Here is a 25,134-nt window from a genome sequence, read left to right on the forward strand (position 1 = left end):
TTTTAGACAGTGACCTGGGAGTCAGAGATGCTTCCAGGGGTCTTCCCCATGCTGTTCCCATGTCTTTTCAGCACTTTATGCATGTGTCACACAGCACATGGCCAGATAAGGTTGTAAAATGTTAAAATGACATTTCCCGGTGAATGCATTTGTCATAGTTGAAAGCAATACAAAAGTGCAAAAACGCATAAAAAATGCTACTTGTGAACATAGCCGAAGGTGTGGAGGAGTATTTTTGTTTTTGGTCATTTATATTAACTTATACACAAGTCTTTTCCCTGGAAAGGATGTTCCTTAACATATTTCACAGGAAAAATGTTTCACTTTCGTTTTTGAACGTTTTATTGTGAGCCTGTAAAAGTGGCTTAATACCTCTGACCACGTTGTTGACAGCAGTGACCTGGGGGTCAGAAATGCTTCCTGGGGTGATCCCCATGCTGTCCCCATGTCATTTGAGCACTGTCACTATCGTTTTGGGCACTTGTTAGGCTTTTAAAAGACTGCCGGGGGTGCCACCGCAAAAATGCTCGAGTCTCCCATAGACTAACATTGGGCTCGTTGCTCGGGTCGAGCACCCGAGTATCACGGTGAGCTCGACCCGAGCTTCGAGCACCCGAGCATTTTAGTGCTCGCTCAACACTAGTGATGACTATAATGAATTACGGCAGGCTTGTTTTACTACCTAGTCTCATAATGGATCGTTCAAATTTCCTCTTTGTTTACTGGATTAACTAGTGGTACGTGTAGAATATATCCCCATACCAATACTATCTTCTGTGATAACTCTAATGATATGTCAAAAGATAAGAAAGAGTGGAATTATATCGAAGCATCCATATGCCAGGTAAGACTTTAGTTGCCAAGATGTTTGTTCTATATAATATATACATTAAATGCCTGGTCGATGTTAACAAATGATTATTTGTAATGAGCAGATCCAGCTTTTCTGTTCATCTTCAGCGTGTGTGAGTCCACAGGAGTGTGAAGGAATGCTGAGTGGGTAGTTTCCAATCTGGAGACTGATGAGTAAACTTTAAAGTGTGGTAATCTTTCAGTGCAGGGCTTCTTATGGGCTGTGTGAGGAAGGTGAAGAATGTACAGAAATAACATTACAGCCTGAAATGTAGAATATGCTGGAGTGCAAACTTTATTAATTGATCCACACAGCTATCACACGTACGGCTTTTTATGTGGTATGCTGTAAGTGCGTCATAGACTCAAGTACAAAAGACAACAAGTTGTAAATTCAATACGGCCTTACAGTTAATGTATCCCTTGGTATAATTTATATATAGGGAATTAAGCACTGTACCTCAAAAGGTGAACTCCTATGAAACGCTGTTCTCCATCGAAGGATGAAAGAATGTAGGAAACAACCTAAATAATAAAACTATAGATAGGTCTGCCTTAATTGAAATCCTGAGTAACCAGAGCTTGTGTCTTCAGTCTTGATACCATTTCATTTTTTTTTATTTATTTTACATCAGTACGATGTATCAGGTCATTCAGGAGATGGCTACAGCATTGAACTGATCAGAAGTGACAAGATTCCCAGAAATAATAAGCAGAGGCTGGAGATTCTGAAGGTAAATGGGTTGGAAATGCAATGTAATTATCAAAAAGTCCTGTTTGGTTATTGTTATTTAATTTTATATAAAAGAACACATTTTATTTCCGACATTAGAGTAGAAATAAACTGAAAGACATATAACTCATTGCTGTGGAGTCGGTAAGCCAAACCTCAGACTCCTCAATTTCCCTGACTTCCGACTCCAAGGCTCCACAGCACTGCCTCACTACTGAGCGTGTACATAAAGTGCAGCACAGATTCATCTCAACTAAAAGCCGAGATTCTTAGATCAGGAATAGAACAGACATTTATAGGACATTTCATAACTTTCCCAAATTCTTATGAAAAAATTGACAGCACATCCTGCATTGTACTACTGTACCAATTTATGATATATTTTAGGAGTCAGAGTCTGTTCATTTTAGAAAGACTCCTCCAAAATGGACACCGACTCCACAGCTCTGGTATAAATACTCACTCGCCTTTAGCTAAACCATTCATAGGCAAATATTCATAGGAAAGAAATGCCCAAATAATCATACACCGGGAATCGGCATATACTATAACACAGAAAAGTTAAAAAAATCGATCACAGCATGCAGAGTACAGGGTGCTTGTTACAAATCAATTAAAGACACAGTCAAGACCACTCAAAAACATGACTGCTGACGTAATGTGTCCAGACTGACATGTGCCTGCATATGCTGAGATCAAAACCCACGTGTCATAGTAGAAAGAATAGTAGAGAAGTAATGTACATACCAACACCATACTGTCCGCAGGGATCCGACGCATGTTTCGCCGAGAGGCTTTCATGAGGATATCCTCTCGGCAAAACGTGCGTCGGATCCCTACGGACACTGTGGGGTTGGTATCTACATTACTTCTCTTCTACTCTTTCTACTATGACATGTAGGTTTTGATCTCAGCATATGCAGGCACATGTCAGTCTGGACACATTACGTCAGCAGTCATGTTTTTGAGCGGTCTTGACTGTGTCTTTAATTGATTTGTAACAAGCACCCTGACACTTAGCACTTTAACAATATGTTATTTATTTGAGACTTACTACCTGTTATCAAGTCGGGTGTACATTGATATGCAATGTAGTTGCACTATGCACTTTATATGGTATTACTTTATCTGACTTGAACACCATTGATACACTCTAATATAGGCAGTGTTGGATGCGTTACTTTTATGATATACTCTGCATGCTGTGATCAATTTTTTTACTTTTCTATGTTATAGTATGTGCCGATTCCTGGTGTCTGATTATTTGGGCATTTCTTTCCTATTTTATCTTATGTTGCCATATTAGATTACTAAAAAATGTTACATTTTATGCATTTTCGACTATGTGTCATATCTGTAGGTATTGTTAGTCTTGCGGACACTTAGCAGAGGACTATTTCTATTTACTTTGTGTTGACTTGGTTTAAAGTTTGGAAGGTCCTTTACTTCACTATATGTGAACCCAGTTAGGAAAAATAATTCTCTTGTTCTCTGTGAAACTTAAATGGAACCTGTCAGGTTGTACGTGTAGTCTGATCTGTGGACATCATGGTGTGGAGAAGGAGAAGCTGAGCAGAATGATATAGAAAAAATATTTATCGATCTGCTCAGCACCCCCTGTTCTATAACATTTTGCCCGAAGATCACATACTGTTTTCTACAGGTTCCCTTAAGGTTTGACTACTCTCTTTCCAGATACCGAGGGTGCTTCTTACATGTTTTAGTATATAACCTTTTTGCTTGGAATACTAATTGTTTGCTACACACCTTTTGTGACCCAGTCTTCAAAAGTATGTGTATTTTTATAGGAATTGAATGTTGTGTCAACGATAAAACTAACATTTACCCACCTCCTCTTTTTCATTAGACCATGCATGCCCACTCGCAGTTCTGTATGAGTGGAGACTACACACTGGAAGCCACAGAGTATGCTATAAAAGAGCTAGCCAAGGAGGACGCAGATGAATATTTTGTCATCGTTTTGAGTGATGCCAACCTAGAACGTTATGGCATACCACCAGCAAGGTTTTCCCAAGCCTTGACGATTAATCCTCAGGTTAATGCTTTTGCTATTTTTATTGGATCCTTAGGAGACCAAGCTGAAAGGTAAGGGTTCAAATTGGACATAGTCACCACAGGATTTAATTACTAACTGTAAAACATTACTCACACAATTGACTTTATTATTTTTACTAAACAATCCATTTTTCCCAGCGTCTGTGTGCCCAGTGTACATTGGTTTAACCACTTATAAAGTCCTCTTTGGAAAAATAGAACATGTATGTAGATTGTAGAATGCAGTGAATAGGAGCCAAAGTGCAAAACATGTTATATTTCATTGTGTTTATCTTTGTCCATATCATTTCTATTTCAAAGTGTTTATTTAACCATTTTGTGCAGATAAAAAGAAAACTTATTTTAGATCATCATAATGGTAAAAAGATAACAGAAGGTAAAAAAAAAGTCTATGTCCCTGAAACGTGACGTTATGTCAATTAAGATATGAGGATTTAAGTATAACGTATGATATGGCAAGACTATCAACTCCGCGACACAAAAATCACTTATTTAATTGGAGTACCTTTTACAACCCGCTTTTCTTCCACGAATCAGCGCATAGGAAGTCACAGTAAGATGAAAAGAATAGGAAATTTAGAGAAAGTATGCCTCTGATCCCCAACTTCACAGGGGAAAACTCCTGTCTGTTTGGCCCTTCAGTTCGCTATGGGGAATAATGTCATATCCTCTAAATATTGGATCCATGGTAGCCAAGTCTTCTCAAACAAGGTAGCCTTATCTAAAAGGATACTAGAGAATGTTTCATTTGCCATGATCCATGAGAGTTTTAATTTTACTCAATGGTTGTTAATTGAAAGAGTCTTCTAAGCACCTGCAATAGTAAGCAGCAAGGAACATATCCCGAAACAGTAGCCTCATACCAGGTATAAGTTTGTTCAGTAACACCTCCCATGGCTATTCGGTGAAGGAGACATGGGTAACAAAAGCAAATTATAAAGCGTTGAACCCTAGGGCAGGATCACGACCATGCTATGTAATAGCAAATCCCTCACTGCCACAACCCTTAAAACAAAGGCGGGAAGATCCTGAAAAAATCTGCGTCAGCCTCTGAGGTGTCAGTTGCCACCTCATATAGAGTTTATTTCCAGATTCCTTCAAAGATGTATTAATAGAAAGTTTAGCTGTGGGCTGTGGCCATATCCTGCCAATCTCTAAGGGAAAAAAATTCCCAGAGATCCTCTTCCCAGTGGAACATGTAAGACAGTTTATTTAAATGAGAAACAAATGATTTATCAAGAGTGCATATATTTTCAGTTCCACCACGGTCATTAAGACTTATATGTTTAAAAATGAATTTAGCACTTAGATATCCATATTTCTGTTTGATTGATTTAAAAAAATGCCACATTTGTTTAAAGGGAATCTGTCGTGTCCTCAAACGCTGTTAATCTGCAAATATGGTGTGAATCTGCAGAATAAAAGCATTTTAAAGTTGTGTAGCCGCCTTACGGAAAACCGTGCTGCCGGGAGGAAATTAACTTTATTCCTCTGGCTTTCAGTCCCAGAGACGCAGCCGTTGCGGTTTCACTCACCGCTCAGTAAATAGTGACCGGCAGCTGTAACCTCGCCTCATCACTGATTGACACCCGGCTCTACGGTGCATGAGTGCTGTAGGTCAGTACTGGTCCATAGTTACAGATGAAGCTCACTATGTACTGAACGGTGACTGAAGCCGTGCTTCTATGACTGAAAGCCAGAGGCTGCCAGGACGGATAAAGTTAATTTCCTCCCAGCAGATGGGCTTTCACTTGTTTGCCCAGGTTTTTTCCTAGCAGGATTTGTGTGAAACATTTGGTTCTTCACAAGTAAAAACATGTCTGTTACATCAGTTCCCTTATTGCAATACTACATTACTCTTTCCCATCCTATTTCTCACTTAAAAAAGTTTTTTTCCTTATTTTTAAAAAGTTAGACAGTGTAATATGATATTAAACCTCCTTGAAATTAACCTAAAGCCAGCGCTGACTATAAATTTGTGTTGTGCAGTTAAACTAGCATCATTTTTATTGCCACAAAGCATTGCATGGCAGAAGTGATGGAAGCCCGGGCTGAACTTATTAATACTGTGGGTATAGATGGGTTTCTTGATTTTATACTATAGATACATTCTTATAATGATCTGCTGTGAAACATTGAAAAACATGAGTTTCAGATTAATGCTATATTTATGATGCTGCTGTATCACTGTTTCCCCACACGCAACCTGGTGTTGACACAAGTGGACATGGCCATCAACAGAGGAAACACTGACAATTGCTGACCTATGGCCAGTACAACAGAGTACCTATAAAAGTACCTAAGCCAATGTGATACATAACAATACACCTAATTGCAACTATACTACTACACTTTATTGAAAAATTTGTTACACATTAAAGACAACACCCACACAGACAAACTTTTAATATGGACGATGAGGGACCAATAGGAGAAAAGCCTAAAGGACAATATATGTATAAATAATCTCCATTAATATTACTGATAAGGTTTATACACTGAAAGTAAATGAATGCTGGCCCTTTAATTCACAAGTAAAGACCTGTGAAATGAACAAATGGCTAATGAACATCTCATACCAAATTTCTATTGACCACTGCTATCAATATATGAAGACATGCTGGCACCAAAGTAACTAACTAACAATATAAATATACGGTACAAGTGGTGCCCAAAATGTATGTAGTCAATTGTGATTGTATAACCTAAACTAGCAGTAATATACCTAACTATATAAAGATCTTACTGAAGTAACTTCTTTGAGTAGCACTCCAATCTCCCCGTCACACATTCCTACGTATGTTTCGCTGTGTGCTTCCTCAGTGAGTGAGGGTTTTAATTACATTGTACTCAGCTTATTGTCTGCTTATTCTCATTATATTTATCAACAGATCATATGCAGTGCAAGAGGATAGAGACTAGCGCAATGTTTTTATAGTGTTCTTGTGTTAATATATCTCCCAAAACGTCTTATGAGATCGTAATAACCTTAATATGGCAAAATGATTTAATAAATGCTCATCAGACATGTTGAATTGATATAAGTAATGTATATTGTACCCAAAGCCATGCCAAGCAATTGTTCTGCCATTATAGGTTAATTTAGATAAAGAAGTATTGTAATGAAGATGATCTTAAACACTATGGGTCATTTATCTAATGATGTCTAGCCTTCTGGTTCTGTTTCCTTCCTTGGCATAGCCGCTTGTGTTAGTGTATCCTTCCTTGGTCTTTTCAGGAACATTTATTCACTGGGCAATTGAGTAGCGCGTATCAATTCATTATTCACAATTGAAACCTTTTTTAGCTCTAACTCTCAATGGTCAAGAGATTTGCATTGCTAATAAGCTCTTCTCTCCCTCCTTTAACCCGCAGGCTCCAGCGGACACTTCCAGCGGGGAGATCTTTTGTTGCAATGGATACAAAGCAGATCCCACACATCCTGAAACAAATATTCACATCCACCTTGTTGTCAAGTGCTTAGATGCAATATCAAGGACTGGTTTCTGTCCAAGGAGAAAACCGAAATGAAATGTAGACGATTCTATTGTAAATATTGCATTATCATTCTTAGATTTGCTTCTGATTTTAACCTTTTCAGCACTTTTGTGTTAGATTATGGTGTTCCCACTATTATTTAATAAGCTTGGATTGATCAGTTTAAATCAAATTCCGATGACTTAACTGTATTATGAGAATATATACAAGATTTATAAATGGCTGCTATATATTAAAAGGACCATGTCTCGTTCTATACAGCTGGTAGTCTTTTATTTCGCGCTTGGCTCTGAAGTGACCTCTCCTATTAAAGAAGCACTCCTCCCATCAAAATGTTTTTCCTCTTAATATATTGCAATCATCATACTATATATCAATGTACTTACAATTTCTCATTTTCCTCTTTTACCCAGCTTACCCAATCTGTTTTCCATTAGGTCTATGATATCATGGCATTGATTAAAAACTAACTCCCTGAATTCTTCTAAGCTCTATGTAGAAACAGGAGGTCAATTTTCTTTGCACAAGTCATGAGTGACTGGAAAAGTCCCTGAAGAGGGAGCAGCTGGGTCAGGAGTTGAAGAGGGGAATCCTAAATGCAGGGACAAGAGACTTCCTGTTTCTACATAGAGCAGAGAAAAGAGGAGAATTATCTGGGTAGAAAGGCTAAATGAGCAATTGTAAGTACACAGTGCTATATAATATGATTATTACAATATATTAATAGGATAAAAATTTTGATGGGAGGAGTGCTTCTTTAAATAGTTGAATGTTTTATACTTGTCATGGATTGTATGAAAGTCACAGGCTCTGTATTATTTAATATTCATAGCTATTGCTCATGGACATTAAAGGGGTTGTCTGGTCAAAAGTGATTAGTCTGCAATCACTCTTTGTGACTACAGACTTATGAATCCCCCCAGCGCAGGCACTGTGCGCTGTGGGGATTCACCAGTTTGAGACCCAGTAATGGAGGGTATATATGTGTTATACATACCCCGGCCATTCCTCACCGCTTTGCTCCATACACTTGTATGGAACGAGGTCACGCCCCCGTCTAGTGACGTGGATGGCCAGTGGCCGCGTCTGACTAGAAGGCGCGGCCTCGCTCAATAGAAGTGTATGGAGAGCGAAGCCTCCTCCACTGGCCGGAGGTATGTATAACGTATACATACCCTCCAGTCCCGGGTCTCATACTGGCGAATCCCCGCAGCGCACCGTTCCTGTGCTGGGGGGGATTCATAATTCTGCCGTCACACAGAGTGACTGCAGACTTATCACTTTTGACCGGACAAACCCTTTAAGATAGAAATCTATCAGATATTGGGGTTTTGTAAATTAGCAAGCCATTATGCCTAAATTATACTTGAAACCTAACAAAGGGAATCTGTCTGCTCTTGCAGGAGTACAATGTACTTTAGACTTCAGTTGCCTCAGCTTACATCTATATTAAAGGGAATCTATCAGTAGGTTTTTGCTATTTATTCATATATAAATATATATACACCATAATATAGAGCACAAGGGATGTGTCACTTATTAGGCTGTCTTGTAGTTTCAATACAATCAGTATTTATCAGCTGGAGATTATCACTACAGGACTACATCTCATGTGTAGGCTAGTCAGGCTAATCTGTGTAACCCCGCCCCCATCACTGAGCAGCAGCTTGCTCACATTGTACAGTGTGCAAAGGAAGCTGTCAGTCAGGGGTGTTGCTGGGGTTATGCACAGGCCAGAAGTCTTAGCTCTGCTACAACTTCATCAGGCAAAACAGGGATTCTACAAAACTGCACCAAGCAGCCCAGTAAATGATACCTCACTGGAATCAGGCTCTCTTATCCTATATTATGCTGCTTTCAAATTATATAGTGAAAACCTGCTGACAGATTCATTTTAAGTAAAATGAGGCAACTGCAGTCTAAAGTATATTGTACTTCTGCAATAGCCCTCATGCATCACAAGGACCATTTGTACGAGTAGGTTTGTCCACAAAAAAAAACCCTTCACACAGCTTTCTTAAAGGGGTATTCCCATCTCCAAAATCCTATCCCAATATGTAGTAGGTGTAATAATAGTAATATTAGCAAATATCTCTAATTAGAAATGTAGAATAGTTTTTCTGATTCGCTATCTCTCTTACCTCATGGGCAGGCATCGCAGGACCTTAGGTATCCACGGTTACAACCACTAGCAGCTAGCTAACTAACTGTGACTTTATCAGTGGAAGTAACCATGGATACCTAAGGTCCTGTGATGCCTGCACATGAGGAAAGAGACATAGCAAATCAGAAAAAATATGCTATATTTCTAATTGGAGATATTCGCTAATATTACTATTATTACACTTACTACATATTGGGATAGGACCTTGGAGGTGGGACTACCCCTTTAATATAAGGCCTCATTCAGATATTTTTTGCTTGTACGTGAAGAAGCAGAACGATTTTCATCAGTGTCCTGGAACAGCAGAGAAAAATTGATGAAAGTTTACAATGCAGGATAATCCGGATGGTGGATAAGCAGCCCCAATCAAGTTCCAAAGAAATTCAAGCTGTCCTGCAGGCTCAGGGGGCATCAGTGTCAGCGCGAACTATCCCTCGACATTTGAATGAAATGAAATGCAATGGCAAGAGACCCAGGAGGACCCCACTGCTGACACAGAGACATAAAAAAGCTAGATTGTAGTTTGCCAAAATGTACGTTAGTAAACCAAAATCTTTCTGGGAAAGCGTCTTGTTAACAGATGAGACTAAGATAGTGCTTTTTGGTAAAGCACATCATTCTCCTGTTTACGAAAACGAAATGAGGTCTACAAGGAAAGAACACAATTCCTACAGTCAAATATGGTGGAGGTTCAAAGATGTTTAGGGGTTGTTCTGCTGCCTCTGGCACTTGGGTGCCTTGACTTTGTTCAAGGCAACATGAAATCTGAAGATTACCAAAGGATTTTGGGTCCCAATGTAGTGCCCAGTGTCAGAAACCTGGGTTTGCGTCATAGGTCTTCCAGCAGGACCATGCCCCCGAACATACTTCAAGAAGCACCCAGAAATGAATGGAAACAAAGTGCTGGAGAGTTCTGAAGTGACCAGCAATGAGTCTGGATCTAAATCCTATTGAAATTTGTGGAGAGATCTTAAAATTGCTGTTGGGAGAAAGCACCTTTCAAATATGAGAGACCTGGAGCATTTTGCAAAAGAAGAGTGGTCTAAAATTCCAGTTGAGAGGTGAAAGAAGCTTGGTTATAGGAAGCGATTGATTGCAGTTATTTATTCCAAAGGGTGTGCAACCAAATGTTAAGTTGAGGGTGCCAACAATTTTGGGGTTTTGTGTTAAATTATGTCTAATTTGCCTTTTTTCCTCTGATTTTTGTGTTGTTCCAATACACACAAAGGAAATAAACGTGTATAACAAAACATGCAATTTCAATAATTTTCTCTGAGAAATACTGAATTTTCTTTATCAATTTCAAGGGTGCATTTACTGAACATACATTTCAGTAGGCCAACATTTCAGGTTTTAAAAACATTTTTGAAGCTGTTGTTATAAAGTATTCTAATTTACTGAGATAATGACTTTTGTGTTTTCATTGGCTGTAAGCCATAATCATCAACATTAACAGAAATAAACACTTGAAATAGATCACTCTGTTTGTAATGACTATATAATTTGAGCTTCACTTTTTGTATTTAAGAACTGAAATAAATTAACTTTTTGATGATATTCTAATTTAGTGAGAAGCACTTTTATATGCTTGAACTACAAGAGGATGAGATGTCATTAAAATTGTTAATTTTTGTTGTAAGACCGTTAGATTATTTTCCCAAGTAGATGCACAAAAAACATTGCCTTATCTCAAGATTTATTTTGTGATAAGTTTTCATGACCTCAATTGTTTATCAGTCCTCAACATAAAAATTGCAACACCAAAAATGAGAAAGCCGTAAGTGCAGATTTCAAGAATTCACATTTTCAAGAACTAAGCTCCGATCTTTGATGTGTAGGATGGGCATAAAAGCCAGATTGAAAGCAAATTTTTTAGAGCCACTTGAAATCTCAAAAATTGACATGTCGATGAACACAAGGTATCGTACAATCCTACAAGACTTAATTCAATTATCACCACTTTTTGCAAACTGAGAGGGACAGAATCCTTGAACTGAGAGACCTTGGTTTACCACTCCAGCAGATCGCCACACGCATAAAAGAAGATTTCAGCAATGCTTTTTGTTGTGTGTCCCAGTGATTAGGAGAAAAATTACAAAATGTAATGACAGCAAGTGGTGCACAGAGGGGAACTTCTGCAACTGGTGGATCATCAGTGAAGAAGAATGGTGCATAGTGATCCATTCTGTATTGCAAGTGAAACTGGACATCACATAACAAGCGCTAAGACATCAAAGTGTCTACACAAATCATCAGAACAACTCACGGAAAAGGACACAAGATTCAAAAAACATCACAGAAAAAGACAGTCATATTTACCAAGACACAATATCCATGCATTGCAGGATGCAGCAGCCCCCATGATAGAGGCGTAAGAAGCACAGGTGCAAAATACTGATGAAACAACCACTCACAAACCTTCCATACATGGAGGGGGTGGTTGTCTATTTGCATATTAAATTTCCCAGAGGAGCATTGCAAGGCGAATAAGCCTCCTTACCTTGACATGCTAGAGCCTGTATGTCACTCTCCACAAGGAAAAACGTTACCCCTTAGTCATCAGTTCAGAGCCTCTCATCTAGCCAAATCAGTTCTCATACTTTGCACTGACGAGGGCCAACAGCCCGAAACACTATTCTGCATATAGAGAATCTGATTTGGATTTTATCCTAAGTCATATTGCACGACTCGTTAAAGGGTTGATTGTGACTTGTAGGATTGCGGCTTCCAATAGGTGGCGCTATAGAGTCCAAGTCCTCTTTTTCTCTGAAGAGGCAATTTGCATGTCTAGTATTAGAAATGCACATGGATAAGGTTTGTATAGGGCACCAGTCACACCAATATGTGTAGTGTACAGTGTCTAGCTGACAGCCTATTAGTCACCCCTATACTATTAGATCAGGCAGGCTAACCAGCACTATATAAGGCAAGGACAGATACCCCAATTCCTCAAGCCAACACTAAAGAGCCAGGCTGCATCCTGCAAAAGATGAAAAATGCACAATAAAAACATATAAAATACAAGAGGTATTGTTCAATATTTTTGCTAAAATGCACAAGTTGGCAACCCACGTCAAGGGTTCTCATTGTCTTGTGAGTCCTTACTCTAAAATTTACATCAACTGACAGAAAAGGACATAAGATTCAAAAACATCACAGAAAAAAGCAGCTGTATTTACCAGCACTAAGACACCATATTAACCCCATAACGTTCAATGACTGGCATAGCCCGTCATGAGCAGGTGCTAGTTCCTGCTCCTTGCCGTGCTATGCCCGTCTTACATTTAAACTGTCACTGCGTGTAAACACCCAGTGACAGTTCCGTGCCGACAGCTGTCACAGACAGTTGATCAGCACGGGAAGAGGTGCAGGGACCCATGCTGGCGGTCCCCGCACCCAGATTGCTGTGATCGGTCAGTGATCACAGCATAATTGCACTGGAGATGCTGAAATATCAGCATCTCCTGCCCAATCCGAGCAGGAGCTTGGCGCCGCCAGTAACTGAGCTCCTGTACTAAACAGCCAGGAGCGGTGTCAATGCCGCCCCTGGCTGTTAACCCCCTAAATGCTGCAATCAAGCGCGATCGCAGCATTCAGGAGGCAGGCAGAGGGACGGGAGCTCCCTCTTCCTTCATATCGGTGCCCCAGCAATACAATCGTTGGGGCCCTACTGTTGCCATGGTGACCCGGGGTCGTCATGACGACCCCCGGGTCACCAAGCTATGGAAAGCTTCTGAGACCATGCTCACAGCACTACTGGTAGTACAAAGGCTCTGGAAAAGCAAAATGGCTCCTTGCCCCCCCAAAAGAAATTGAGCAAATTCTGCGCTTTCAAATCCAACTTTCCCATCCCTTCTGAGCACCACAGTATGTCTAAACCACATTTAGTATCCACATGTTTGGCAGGGATATAATTTCCTAAAAGGGGGCCCTTGAGGGGGGATTCTGCTCTTCTAGCACTTAGGGGCTCTGTATATGGAGTCTGCAAACTATTCTATTGCCTGCTGGAGCTTTTTGCTACAGCAGGCAAATAGCGCTCCGTCCCTCCCGAGCCTCACCGTGTGGCTAAGCAGTACTGTACAGCCACATGTGGTGTATTGCCACGTTAAGCAGAAATTGTGTGACACATTTTGGTGCCATTTTTTACCAATTTCCCTGTGTGAAAATATAAAATCTGAGGCTAAAACAAAGTTTTTGTGGTAAAAATGTAATTATTTTTTCTTCATTGCCCAATGGTATAAAATTCTGTGACACACCTGTGGTGTCAATATGATCGCTGCACCCTTAGATAAATTCATTGAGAGGCGTAGTTTGTAAAATGGGGTCACTTATGAGGGATTCTGCTGTTCTGGCACCTCAGGGATTCTACCAATTTGACATAGCACCTTCAAACCATTCCAGCAAAATTTGAACTCCAATATGATGCTTCTTCCCTTTTGAGCTTTGCACTGTGCCTCAAAAGTAGTTTTCGACCACACAATGGGGTATTGACTAACTCAGGAGAAATTGCACAACAAATTTGAGGTCCATTTTCTCCTGTTACCCTTGTGAGAATAAAATATTTCGGGCTGAAAGATAATTTTTGTGGAAAAATTTTATTTCCACAGTTTTATGTTATTAACTTCTGTGAAACACCCCACATCGAAATATCTAAATACTTTCCTTGAGGGGTCTAGTTTGCAAAATAGGGTCACTTGTGGTATGTTTTCACTGTTTAGGCACATCAGAGGCTCTCCAAACGCAACATAGCATCCGCTCTCGATTCCAGCCAATTTTGCGTTGAAAAAGTCAACTGGTGCTCCTTCATTCCCTTCCGAGCCCTGCACCCAAACAGTGGTATTCCCCCACATGGGGTATCAGCGTATTCAGGAGAAATTGCACAACAAATTTGAGGGTCCATTTTCTCCTGATACCCTTGTGAAAATAAAAAAAATTGGGTCTAAAGTAAAATTTTTGTGATATAAATTTAAATGTTCATCTTTTCCTTCCACATTGCTTCAGTTCATGTGAAGCACCTGAAGGATTAATGAACTTCTTGAATGTGGTTTTGAGCACCTTGAGGGGTGCAGTTTTTACAGTGGTGTCACTTTTGGGTATTTTCTGTCATTTAGACCCCTCAAAGTCACTTCAGATGTGATCCCTAAAAAAAATGGTTTTGTAAATTTTGTTGGAAAAATGTGAAATCGCTGGTCAACTTTTAACCCTTATAACTGCCTAACAAAAAAAATTATGTTTTAAAAATTGTGCTGATGTAAAGTAGACATGTGGGAAATGTTATTTATTAACTATTTTGTGTGACACATCTCTCTGATTTAAGGGCATAAAAATTCTAATTTTGAAAATTGTGAAATTTTCCAAATTTTTGCCAAATTTCCGATTTTTTCGCAAATTAACGCAAGTATTATCAAAAAACTTTTACCACTATCATGAAGTCCAATGTGTCACAAAAAACATTCTCTGAATCAGCGGAATCCGTTGAAGCTTTCCAAAGTTATTACCTCATAAATTGACACTGTTCAAATTTAAAAAATGAGGCCTGATCATTAACCTACAAAGTTTTTCGGTCCTTAATGGTTAATGCATTACAGGATGCAACAGGCCCCTATGAAAACGGCTGAGGTAGCAAAGGGGGAAAATACTAATGAAACAACCACTCACAACCTACGGCGTCAGTGTCTACACAAACCATCAAAAGGCATTTGCACAATACAAGCCAGATGTCCAGCTAAAGATGATCCATTGACCTTACACCACTGCTCTCAAAGGCTGTCATGGGCAGCAAATAAAAAGAGGTCTATCTTCTTCAATGGTGAATACCACTTTTCTCTTGGGCGCAAGCTGGAGATTGGTCTGGAGATCATGGGAGGCAACACTATAAAGAAGTCTATTATGGTGAGGTTAACAGAATGTACGATCGCCGGACCCTCTAGTCTTCATTCCAGATACACAAACAGCTCAGTGTTAAATTGATTTGGTCATGGAACAAGTGGTGCGATCTTTTCTCCAGCGTCCCATAAGTTGCTTTTCAACATGACATCAGGCCACATATTGCTTGTGTAACTTTGAGCAGCCTCTGTGGCTGAAATGTGTTATTATGGCCTGTAGCGTCTCCATATTTGTCACGCTTCGAGCACATCTGGGACATGATTGGTCGGCAATTTCAAAGGGAGCTGTCAATAGCGGCTCTTGATGATTTGCATGTTCAAGTGTATTGAGTGTGGCAGACCATTCGTCAGACAACCATTAAGAACCTCATTAATAGCAGCTATTGTGTGTAAGTGCAGTGAATTCTGTGTGTGGCACTCATACTCGTTACTGAATAAACTGAGAGGTTTTAAAAAATCTTTACATTTTTTTGTCATTTACATGTTATGGAATGTATTTTATTAATATATTCAGTGAAAACTATGAACATTCTGCTTGTAGTAGTCATTTCATCTACTGGAACTATATCTTGTGGGTGACAGCTTCTACTAGGATGCCACCTTTTTCTCTTACTAATATTTGGAGTTATCTTTTGTCAGCATCATGTATTAAAAAAAAGTGAGGTTAGAAAAAAGTTTGAAGAAATACATTTTCCTAAAATACGTTGATACATTAAATATGCATTATTATAAAATCAGTAAGGACTAGGACTAAGCAATTTAAGATAAAATAGTATACAAAAATAATATAATATATATTAAATAATATTTCAAAATGTATTTTCACTGCTGATAGAATTATTTAATTTTTTATTTCACCCATACATGCATCCTTTTTTACATTTACTGTCCGCATGAATGTGGACAACACCAACAAAATAAATAGCTTTGGATGACATTATTTCAGATGGACACATTAAAGGGGTTGTCCAGTACTTCATATTACCCCCCCAATGTATCCCCCTGGGGCCCCTAAGAATTTTTGTAATTACCTTACGTTGCAGTTAATGCCTGTGAGCGGCGCTATCACTGGCCGCTCACAGGCATCACGTGACCCCCGGCTGCAGCCGGCGCTGACATCCGCTGATATCACGACAAGTACTGGCAGCAGCCGGTGGGCTTTGTATTCCATGTTCCAGGTGGATGCCAGGCTGTGGGCGGGGTTACCCCCATGTTATACCCAGCATCCTCTCCCACCCCGCCCACAACCCAGCAGCCACCGCGGGGACCCCAGCACTGAGTCATGCCTCACTTGTCGTGACGTCAGCGGGGGGTCACGTGATGCCTGTGAGCGGCCACCGATAGCGCCGCTAACAGGCATTATTAGCAACAGAAGGTATTTACAAAAAGTCTTAGGGGCCCCAGGGTGATACATGGGGGGGTAATATAAAGTACTGTACAACTTCTTTAAGTGAAAGAAGAGTGGTATGAAGTATAGGAATTTATTATGAAAGCCTGCATTTAACAGTAGAGGTCAACCTGGTCTATTCTTATTCTTTATTTCATGGCCAAAAAAGACAATTCAATTTGCTCGTTGAGGTGGTGTTAAGTGTGGTTGGTGAGAGTGTGGATTTCATTGAGGAGAGAGGAATGAGCCACAATGTATAGGTATACAGTACAGATTTATACATAATGGGTAGTGTTACTGCCTTCGATGCTGACATTCATTTGATTCTCATCAGAGTTGATTTTGTGTATTGAAGGTTAACTGCATATTGCCGTTGTAACTGTTTCCCATCTTATCCTTAAAATTTTAAGGGATATTTCACTAGTGTTCTGCACATTTCTATTTAGCAACATTGGTTCTATTCATGTAGAGTATTGGAGGGCTGGTAATTATAACAAAGTGCTACACTAAAAGAGGGCTGTCACAGTCAGATATGATAAACTGTTGTGCTTAGCAGGGTCCAGGAGCTCTCTGATTTTTCCACTTTGTTGAAAGGGCCCCTTAGTTGCATCTGTGGAGTAACTGCTGACTTGTGGAGCAAAATGAGAGATAACATGACAAGCTGAACACAGTGGGTCAATAAGAGTAAACAAGCAGAAGAGGTGTCAGAGTCCAAATGTTAAACTAGTAAGGGCATCCAGGAGTTAATCAAGAGATAAGTCAAGAATACAGCCAGGTCAGAACACAGAAGTTTAGTTCCAGTTGTACCCCAGGGTAGTATCCAAAAAAAGGTATATAGCAGCTAACACAGGTGACAGAACAAGGGGGGATTTAAATACAGCATCGGGAGCAATGATTGGCCGCCAAACCCATCCAATGACCAGCCTTTGATTGACTAATCTGCTGGACCCCCTAATTATCCTAAACCTCTCTCGCTGGCTGGTACCTCCATAGAAAAAAGCAGTGGTGCCTAAGGGAGAAGATGGACATGGGAGCAGGGACAGTTGAGTACATGACTATGATGTTGTTTTAATCAGCTATATTTTCCATAGATTATAGTGGTAAATACACAATGTACAGTACAGACCAAAAGTTTGGACACACCTCATTTAAAGATTTTTCTGTATTTTCATGACTATGAAAATTGTACATTCACACTGAAGGCATCAAAACTATGAATTAACACATGTGGAATTATATACTTAACAAAAAAGTGTGAAACAACTGAAAATATGTCTTATATTCTAGGTTCTTCATAGTAGCCACCTTTTGCTTTGATGACTGCTTTGCACACTCTTGGCATTCTCTTGATGAGCTTCAAGAGGTAGTCACCGGAAATGGTCTTCCAACAATCTTGAAGGAGTTCCCAGAGATGCTTAGCACTTGTTGGCCCTTTTGCCTTCACTCTGCGGTCCAGCTCATCCCAAACCATCTCGATTGGGTTCAGGTCTGGTGACTGTGGAGGCCAGGTCATCTGGCGTAGCACCCCATCACTCTCCTTCTTGGTCAAATAGCCCTTACACAGCCTGGAGGTGTGTTTGGGGTCATTGTCCTGTTGAAAAATAAATGATGGTCCAACTAAACGCAAACCGGATGGAATAGCATGCCGCTGCAAGATGCTGTGGTAGCCATGCTGGTTCAGTATGCCTTCAATTTTGAATAAATCCCCAACAGTGTCACCAGCAAAGCACTCCCACACCATCACACCTCCTCCTCCATGCTTCACAATGGGAACCAGGCATGTAGAGTCCATCCATTCACCTTTTCTGTGTCGCACAAAGACACGGTGGTTGGAACCAAAGATCTCAAATTTGGACTCATCAGACCAAAGCACAGATTTCCACTGGTCTAATGTCCATTCCTTGTGTTTTTCAGCCCAAACAAGTCTCTTCTGCTTGTTGCCTGTCCTTAGCAGTGGTTTCCTAGCAGCTATTTTACCATGCAGGCCTGCTGCACAAAGTCTCCTCTTAACAGTTGTAGAGATGTGTCTACTGCTAGAACTCTGTGTGGCATTGACCTGGTCTCTTATCTGAGCTGCTGTTAACCTGCGATTTCTGAGGCTGGTGACTTGGATAAACTTATCTTCAGAAGCAGAGGTGACTCTTGGTCTTCCTTTCCTGGGGCGTTCCTCATGTGAGGCAGTTTCTTTGTAGCGCTTGATGGTTTTTGCAACTGCACTTGGGGACACATTCAAAGTTTGCCCAATTTTTCGGACTGACTGACCTTCATTTCTTAAAGTAATGATGGCCACTCGTTTTTCTTTACTTAGCTGCTTTTTTCTTGCCATAATACAAATTCTAACAGTCTATTCAGTAGGACTATCAGCTGTGTATCCACCAGACTTCTGCACAACACAACTGATGGTCCGAACCCCATTTATAAGGCAAGAAATCCCACTTATTAAACCTGACAGGGCACACCTGTGAAGTGAAAACCATTTCCGGTGACTACCTCTTGAAGCTCATCAAGAGAATGCAAAGAGTGTGCAAAGCAGTCATCAAAGCAAAAGGTGGCTACTTTGAAGAACCTAGGATATAAGACATATTTTCAGCTGTTTCACACTTTTTTGTTAAGTATATAATTCCACATGTGTTAATTCATAGTTTTAATGCCTTCAGTGTGAATGTACAATTTTCAAAGTCATGAAAATACAGAAAAATCTTTAAATGAGAAGGTGTGTCCAAACTTTAGGTCTGTACTGTACATTGTGTATTTACCACTATAATCTATGGAAAATATAGCTGATTAAAACAACATCATTGTCATGTACTCACCTGTCTCTGCTCCCATGTCCATCTTCATCAGTTATGTAAAATACCAAATAAAACTAACATGAAATTAGCTTTACTTTCCTGGGACATTCTTGTACCTGCTACTACATTAACTGCATTGCAGTATTTATGGACTTTCCTTATGACAATCCATGAAAAGTGTTTGTATGAAAGAACTTAAAATTTCAAAATGGCCAACTAGCATCATAATACGTAATGTTTTTATACCTACAACCAGTAGTGCAGGATTTCCGTTAGCCATCTGATCTATCATGCGTCTTCCCTCCCACATATTCCCAGTCACTTAAATGTTATTTGCTCAATAACACTCCTACACCTCTGTACTCATGTAATACTCATTTACACCCACATCATAGTGTAAGCTTTTTTTTTTATACTAGCTCACCCTTGCTTCTTTTTTTAACACCTCTTTGAACCATGTAGGTTCCCTGATCTTTAAATATGACTAATGATTCTCTAACTTCAGAGGTCACGTAACATATCCTGGACTTTTCACACTGTACATATTGACAGGTCTTGGATTTCATATTGTAGACACTTTATTCTCAGGTATGTTATATTATTTAGCTGTTGTAAATAAGTAGCTGTCAATGTGTGAAATATACACACATTATTAGAGACCCCCATCTAGTAGCGCTTTAGACCTCCTTTCATCTTCAGCGCTGCAGCAATTTGTGGTGGCTCAGATTTCACTATATGTTGAAATCGTTCTGTAGAATTATTATTATTGACCCATGTAAACAAGCAGGATAACTTCTTGCAGATGATGCAAATTAGATGGATGTTCTGCCTTGCCTTGAACAGCCTGTTGTCTCTTGTACCAAAGGTGCTCTACAGAATTCATATTCAAAAACTGTGAAGGCCAGGGAAGCAAGGAAACTCACTGCCATGTTCCTGGAACCAATGCGTGTTATCTGACAGTTTTCACTGGGGGCGTGTACTACTCCCTGCATGATGCCGACTAATCATAACCAGGCAACAACACTCAAATGAAAGAAGAACACAACCCCATCAGAGCAGGGTTCTCTCTCAACAGAAAAACAAAAATGTAAAAAAAAAAAAAAACATTGTATAATTCTGCTCTACAGCCACTATTGAATTGTCCAGGTCAACATGAAAATTTTGGTGAAAGGTCCTCTTTAAGGAGTGAACTTGGTTGGCCACAATGCTTAGGTAACCCTATTGTTCAAATATCCATCCAGTGGTATCAGAGGATCCAGAGTGTAGCACGAAAACATTTCACATAGCATTTACCTACACCAAACTGAACTGCCAATACTGGCATTAGAATGGTAAACAAATTTGAATTTATCTGACTAGCCAACGTTTTTCCACTGATCAGTAGTGTTGAGCGATACCTTCCGATATCAGGAAATATCGTATCGGATTGGATCGGACCGATACTCAAAAAGTATCGGATATCGCCGATTCCGCTACCGGAAACCAATGCAAGTCAATGGGACACTAATATCGGAATGAAAATAAACCCTTTCTTTCCTTGTAGGTTAATTCTACATGAAGTAAAACAACTAAGAATAATGTAGAATGTATTATGCGAAAAGCCGGCAATTCATCAGTGCATACACCGGTACCCGACAATTTACAACAGAAAGAATAGAGCTTCACACATAGATTAGATAGATAGAAACATGACAGTCACATATATATGAAGTACAGTGACAGTGTTGGTTACTGTACTTGTCATTTAGTGTAAAGGATTTATTTAAAAAAATAATAGTGTTTTCATGCACCGTCTCTTTAAGAAAGCCGGCCGGCAATTCAGCATCTGTACCCGACAATTTAGAATAGAAGGAATAGAGAATCATACATAGATTAGATAGATAGAAACATGTCAGTCACATATATATGAAGTACAGTGATAGTGTTGATTACTGTACTTGTCATTTAGTGTTAAAATAAAGGATTTATTTAAAAAAAAATTGGCGTGGGGTTCCCCTTAATTTTAGTCTCTAGTGGAGGTTAAGCAGACGGCTGGGGCAGATGTTTGAAGCCTGGGAAGGGGGTAATACCCACGGAGCTTCCCAGGCTGCTAATATCAGCCCCCAGCTGAATACCTAGCCCTTACTAGCTATTAAAATGGGGGACCCCCCCAAAAAAATGACGTGGGGTCCCCCTATTTTAATAGCTAGCAAAGGCTAGGCAGACAGCTGGGGGCTGATATTAATAGCCCAGGAAGGGAGCCATGAATATTGGCCGCCTCCCAGGCTAGAAACACCAGCCGTCAGCCGCCCCAGAAATGGCGCATCCATAGGATGCGCCAATTCTGGCACTTATCCTCGCTCTTCCCACTGCCCTGTAGCGGTGGCAGTGGGGTAATAGGGCTGGGGTTGATGTCAGCTTATAATGCCAGCTGACATCAAGCCCAGGTTAGTAATGGAGAGGCGTCTATAAGACACCCCCATTACTAACCCCATAGTGAAAGTTAAAAAAAAAACCACAAACACCCAGAATAAAGTCCTTTAATTGAAATAAACGCACAATTCTTTATTGTTCTAAATTAAACCATACTTACCGTCACGCCCATTCCAGCTGAAGCCAACGATCTCCTGCAATAAAAGAAAAATAATAAACCAACATCATCCTTACCTTTCCATGGTTCCCACGACGGCTCCAGCTCTGCTACATTGAGATGACAGGCTGGACCGCAGCAGAACGCTGCCATCCAGCCTGTCATCCCGCAGACACTGAGAAGCGCAGGCATGCTTGCGCTCCTCAGTGTCTCTCTGTGACGGCATCCAGATGAGCCGACAATGAACTCGGCTCACCTCATGCACGTCACTGACAGCGTGGGAGAATTCTCACGCTGAAGCACTGAGTGCAGGAGAATTTTCCCACGCTGTCAGTGACGTGCATGAGGTGAGCCGAGTTCATTGGACATGACCTCACCTCATGCACGTCACTGACAGCGTGGGAAAATTCTCCTGCACTCAGCGCTTCAGCGTGAGAATTTCCCCACGCTGTCAGTGACGTGCATGAGGTGAGCTCATGTCCAATGAACTCAGCTCACTTCATGTACGTCACTGACAGCGTGGGAGAATTCTCACGCTGAAGCGCTGAGTGCAGGAGAATTTTCCCACACTGTCAGTGACGTGCATGAGGTGAGCTGAGTTCATTGGACATGAACTCGGCTCATCTTTATGCCGTCACAGTGAGACACTAAGGAGCGCAAGCATGCCTGCGCTTCTCAGTGTCTGCGGGATGACAGGCTGGATGGCAGCGTTCTGCTGCGGTCCAGCCTGTCATCTCGATGTAGCAGAGCTGAAGCTGTCGTGGGATCCATGGGAAGGTAAGGATGAGGTTGGTTTATTATTTTTCTTTTATTGCAGGAGATCGTTGGCTTCAGCTGGAATGGGCGTGATGGTAAGTATAGTTTAATTTAGAACAATAAAGAATTGTGTGTTTATTTCAATTAAAGGACTTTATTCTGGGTGTTGTGTTTTTTTTAAATACTTTACTAGAAATTCATGGTGGTCATGTCTAATATTGGCGTGACCCCATGAATTTCGGGCTTAGGGCCAGCTGATAATGCCAAGCTGGCCTTAACCCCTTTATTACCCAGTGAGCCACCGCACCAGGGCCCTGGATGAGTTGGGTACAGCGCCAGAAGATGGCGCTTCTATGAACGCGCCATTTTCCGGGGCGGCTGCGGACTGAAATTTGCAGGGGGGGGGGCCCAGAAAGCTTGGGCCTCCCTGCGCTGCGGATTCCAGCCCCCAGCTGCCTAGTTGTACCTGGCTGGACACAAAAATAGGGCGAAGCCCCACGTATTTTTTTTTTTAATTATTTCATGAAATTCATTAAATAATTAAGAAAAAAAGGGCTTCCCTATATTGTTGTGTCCGGCCAGGTACAAATAGGCAGCTGGTGGTTGGGGGCAGCCCGTTCCTGCCTGCTGTACCTGGCTGGACACAAATATAGGACGAAGCCCCACATCAATTTTTTTTAAATTATTTCATGAATTTCCTGAAATAATTTAAAAAAAATTGACGTGGGGCTTTGCACTACATTTGTACCTGGCCGGACACAACAATATAGGGAAGCCCTTTTTTTCTTTATTATTTCATGAATTTCATGAAATAATTAAAAAAAAAAATACGTGGAGCTTCGCCCTATTTTTGTGTCCAGCCAGCTGAGCTCTGCCATCCAGCTTGTCATCCTTCAGAGACACTGCAGAGCGCAGGCATTATGGGAACTTCCGATTCCGGTATTCGATATTGTAAAAGTATCGGAATTAAGTATCGGAATTCCGATACCGCGAATATCGGCCGATACCCGATATTTCAGTATCGGAATGCTCAACACTACTGATCAGTATTCCCATAATGCCTGCGCTCTGCAGTGTCTCTGAAGGATGACAAGCTGGATGGCAGCGCTCAGCTGAGATCCAGCCTGTCATCAGAACGCCATCCCAGCGTGAGAGAATTCTCCTGATTGTTTAAAAGCCGGCGCGCGGTAAAAAGCCGCCGGCTTTTAAACAATCACACGGCCCCATACTGCTTCCCCGCAGCCTCCCACCCCGATCCTCCGCTCCCCTCGCCACCTCCCATCCCGATCGTAAGTTAGGACCGGGCGGGGAGCGCAGCACCAAGGAGCGGGGAGCGAAGAACCCGGGCGGGGAAGCCAGCAGTGAAAAGACTTCACCGCCGGCTTTCCCGTTCTTTGCTGCGCTTTCCCGCCGGTTATTTCAAATGAACAGCTGAGGTATCAGGTGATGCCGATCAGCTGTTCATTTGAAGTAGCCGTGGTGCCCTCAGAGGGTTCATGTGAGTTCATGCTTGACTGCATTGCATGAACTCACATGAACTTTCCCACGGCCGCACAGGTTAGCCTCACCTCCCAGACCGGTCATGATTGGTGTGTGTGGGTGTCTGTGCGGGTGTGCGCGGTGTGTGGGGTGTCTGTGCGGTGTCTGCGGGTGTGTGCGATGTCTGTGCGATGTCTGCGGGTGTGTGCGGTGTCTGTGCGATGTCTGCGGGTGTGTGCGTGCAGGCAGACATAGGCCGATGTGACACTACTACTCCCATCGGCCCATGTCTGTCCCCCGTCCACTCGTGCCAGCAGGATCAGCTCGATGGGAGCAGTAGTTCCCATCAGCCTGATCCTGCTATATAAATTGCCCTACTGTGTCCCCAATAAATGTTAAATACATGTCATTGGTGGCCAGTGGTTACCTACAATAAATTAGTTCATACATTACCTGTCCCCGCCGATCGCCACCTAAAATAAAGTAAAAAATAAAAAAATACACCTATACTCACCTAGACACCTAATTCCCCGAAGCCATCGATCTCCTGTAATAAAATATAAAATAATAAACCACAACCTTATCCTTACCCCTCCGTAGTAGTCCACGAGTGTCCCACGAAGATCTCCAGTTTAGAGCAGCCACATAGAATGTGACCGCTCTAAACCGCTGCCGCCGCTAGAATGATGGGGCCGTAAAGCAGCCCCGTCATTGCATAAGCGGGTTCGCCGGAGTTCAGGCAGCGCTGCTCCGGTCAGCTCCTTTACGGCCCTGCTGTATCGTGAGAAATTCCCACGGTACAGCAGTGCCGTAAAGGAGGTCTCCGGAGCTGCGCTGCCTGAATGCACTCCGGTGACCTCAGTCAGTGGCTCCGGCTGCCGGGAGCGGACGTGTTCCCGGCAGTGTGAGCTTACAGCAGCCATGCACAGCTGTCTCATCTCCA

General features: G+C 41.3%; 1 protein-coding gene across 1 annotated transcript in view; it reads left to right on the forward strand.

Annotated features, from left to right (window-relative positions):
* VWA8 (von Willebrand factor A domain containing 8) overlaps window positions 1-7,415 on the forward strand; it is a 524,780-nt gene extending 517,365 nt beyond the window's left edge. The window contains exons 44-46 of the mRNA XM_073663915.1: window positions 1,488-1,586; window positions 3,453-3,691; window positions 7,037-7,415. Coding sequence (XP_073520016.1) covers window positions 1,488-1,586; window positions 3,453-3,691; window positions 7,037-7,145 — 447 coding nt within the window. The 3' untranslated portion in view covers window positions 7,146-7,415. The remainder of the gene's footprint in view (window positions 1-1,487; window positions 1,587-3,452; window positions 3,692-7,036) is intronic.
* Window positions 7,416-25,134: the final 17,719 nt, after the last annotated feature.

Source organism: Phyllobates terribilis, unplaced genomic scaffold, assembly GCF_046119375.1.
Source record: "Phyllobates terribilis strain yellow unplaced genomic scaffold, ASM4611937v1 Scaffold_2__4_contigs__length_985480577, whole genome shotgun sequence".
In the NCBI taxonomy this organism is placed as follows: domain Eukaryota; kingdom Metazoa; phylum Chordata; class Amphibia; order Anura; family Dendrobatidae; genus Phyllobates; species Phyllobates terribilis.